We start from the raw sequence: 3,325 nt of genomic DNA on the forward strand, positions 1-3,325 counted from the left end.
ACGACACTCTGATCAGTAAAGTTTCATTTGGTGTTATTCTTGGATGTTTTAGTCTTTAAGGCATCGTGCACAGCCCTCTCTCAGAAGGCTGCAGTGAGCTCGGCAGAAGACATTTGTCTTTTAAACAATATGGAGGGTTTGACAAACTGCTGCTGAAGCATCTTCGCATTTCAGAGGAGCTTGATATTGGACTTAACTTTTATTATTTTGTAATAAGAATCAAATCTTCCATTGACAGATGAATTGCAAAGTTACACTTGATTTGACTTTAGGCAGTACCTCAAAAAGTTATTTATTTAGAAAATACATGGCAGATAACAGCTCACTGGTTGGTGGTAAGTCTTTACTGCGGCAGATCAATGACCGGGTTATTATTGTGCAGATTCTGGTGATGATTTTTCTTTGCATCAACATGTTGCTCACTGTGATCTTTTTTACAAAGGAGTGCTTCTACAAAACTACATGCTACATCTTATTTACCATTACTTTACTGTCTGATAGCTTCATATTATTCATGACTGATATCCTGCTCATCATGACCTATTTTCAAGTCACCATGCCTGTTTGGTTATGCATCATTATCTCTGTTGTGCTACTTCTGTATTTTACAGTCACACCAGTTACTCTGACAGCAATGACCCTAGAGCGCTACATAGCCATTTGCATGCCCCTGCACCATGGAGAGCTGTGCTCCACTCACAACACTATTTATTGTATCCTCATCATTCACGGCCTCAGCTCTGTACCCTGTATTGTTATTCTCTCCACCTTCTTTGCATCAGCCTCTCTTAGCTTTTACACACAGCATAGTGTATGTTCTGTGGAGATGTTCATTTTGTACAGATGGCAGGATCATGTTAGGTCAGCTCTATATCAGTTTTACTTCTTGATTATGTGTTCCATCATTGTATTCTCCTATGTTAAAATAATGAAAGTGGCCAAAGCTGCATCAGGAGAGGATAAAAAGTCAACATGGAAAGGGCTCAGAACGATAATTCTTCATGCTTTCCAGCTGCTGCTCTGTCTCATCCGTCTGTGGTGTCCATTTGTTGAAGCGGCTGTACTTCAGATTAATTTAAGATTATTTATTGATGTCAGGTACACTAACTACATAATGTTTAGTCTAGCTCCAAGATGTCTGAGTCCTCTCATTTATGGCATCAGGGATGAAACATTGTTGCATGCACTGAAAAGCTATGCCTGCTCTGGCTTTCACAAAAGAAATATTTGACAACATACATAAATATTTTCAAATGCATGAATTAAAAAAAAAACTGCAATTCACTTTTACAGTTTATTGTTATAGACGTGACTGTGGTTGCATTGCTATTTAAGCAAAAATTCTAGCTCAACTCTGTTATTCTTGTATTATTGTTCATTTGAAGTGACAATGTTTTGCATTTTTTTCTGCAATTAATTTTATATTAAAGTTATATGTAATATTGATAATAGACGCTTGTAGCATTCAAGGTTCAAATCAACTCAATTTAATTTATAGAGTGCAAAATCTCAACTCTCAAATTTGCCTCAGATCACCGTTTTGTCTCAATGGGCTTCTGTATAGCATGGAACACCCTCTATCTTTAGACTTATCCAATATATGAGGGTCACAGAGTAGAAGGCTCTCTGATCTATGCACTGAAACAGCAGTTCAGAGAATCCAGTCTTGTGCGAATCTCTGGGTGGAGTTGTAGATAGGGCACCTTTTAGACTCTACACAGTTCTACTGAAGAGTCTGTCTTGTCTGACAAGAATGGCAGTTTGTTATTGGATTTCTGTGCTAGTCAGGGATTGTCCATGTTCAAGGATAAGCTGATTCATAAGTGCACCTGGTACCAAAAGACCTAGGCCAAAGATCTACAATCAACTTTGCAATTGTATCACCAGATCTGTGGCTGTATCGTGGACACTTAGGTAAGGAGAGAAGAAGAGAGAAGAGTCACTTAGTCAAAAGCAGAGTGGTATTCAACCCTGCATCTCATCAGTGGCCACTGACAAGTAGAGATGAACTAGGCAGACAAGGAAAAGTCTGCAATTACCACTCCTCTGGAGCTTTATGATTTTCAGAAGATTTGAAATGCATCTGACTCACCAGAAACTCCATAAACATAGACTAAAGCTCCAACCCAACAAATTTGCATTATTCTAGAAAGAGGTGAACTACTTGGATCATTTGGTCAGCCACATAGGAGTTTGCTCAGAACCCAAACAAAGTTAAGGCTTTGGAAGACCTCTGCCCTCTACAGTAAGACAGGTGCATTATTTTCTGGGCCTTGTGAGTTTTAATAGATCCCTCATCCCCTCATTTAATTGCAGCTCCCCTACATGAACACTTTTCTCACACAAAGCACAGTTTTCCTCTGAAGTAGAAGTACACAGTAAATAGAATACAGTTGTGTTGCATATTTGTCAAGTGCTTTACATATAAGTAGTGTTTTTTTTTCTTGGTTAATATTAACTTCATTTTCATTGGCTCATGACCGTGTTTACATTGCTGTGATGACTGCACCATTCAACTATTATCCCCAAAATCCTATTGAATCCACATCTTTTGGGCAAACTGAAGGATCCATCATACAGTTTTTGTCCTATGAAGGTCCCCAGTATCTTCATCTACATGGTACGGTGCATTGTTAATCCTTTCTGTAATGCCCTTTTTTCTTTTTATGTTTTACGTTTGCATCTTTTTAAAATGTATTGTAATGTTTGTTATATCTGTTTTTACTTTTATGGTTTGCTTGTTGTATGGTTCAATTAAATGTTGATGTTGGTGTTTACAATTCCTAAAAATAATAATGAAAAAAATACTCTCTTTTCTTATAATCTTATAATCTTGCATCTCTAGTTGTTTGAGATTACTGGATTCTTTAAATGTGCTAAAGAGCATTTCTATTTTCTCCGCACGGCTCTCAACATGGCGATAGCTGAGCTGATGGCTTGCAGCTAACGGTGCTTGCAGCTAACAGTGCTTACAGCGCTAACAGTGGAAACAATAGCAACGCTGCTGACATGCTGGCATGGCTGTGAAATAGATGGTACGCTGATGCATTTGTTGTTGTACTGTCCTCTTGTTAAGCAGTTTCGGTTGGAGATTACTGAAATTACTGAAATTACTGTTTTCTTCATGTATATATCAAACCTTGTCCCGTGACTTGTATTGTAGGTGTGAAAATAGCCATTGAAGGAGGGTTGGTGCTGCACTTCTGCAATGGCACCATCGGTTAGGTTGGTGTTATCAGCAGTAACTGCCATATGAGAGCAGTGCAGCATGCTCACATGCACAGAAAACACACAAGAACAGCCCGGCTATGTCAACAAAGCACAG

General features: G+C 38.5%; 1 protein-coding gene across 1 annotated transcript; it reads left to right on the forward strand.

The window, feature by feature from the left end:
- Positions 1 to 262: 262 nt before the first annotated feature.
- LOC141770854 (odorant receptor 131-2-like) lies at positions 263 to 1,231 on the forward strand. The gene has a single exon (XM_074640699.1). It carries the CDS (start codon positions 308 to 310, stop codon positions 1,229 to 1,231), a length of 924 nt encoding a protein of 307 aa, XP_074496800.1. The 5' UTR covers positions 263 to 307.
- Positions 1,232 to 3,325: the final 2,094 nt, after the last annotated feature.

The sequence above is a fragment of the Sebastes fasciatus genome, chromosome 7 (assembly GCF_043250625.1).
Source record: "Sebastes fasciatus isolate fSebFas1 chromosome 7, fSebFas1.pri, whole genome shotgun sequence".
Taxonomy (NCBI): Eukaryota; Metazoa; Chordata; class Actinopteri; order Perciformes; family Sebastidae; genus Sebastes; species Sebastes fasciatus.

What these genes read in the sequence shown, in the direction of transcription:
- LOC141770854 (XM_074640699.1), top strand. Translation starts at nt 308, where the DNA reads ATGGCAGATAACAGCTCACTGGTTGGTGGTAAGTCTTTACTGCGGCAG.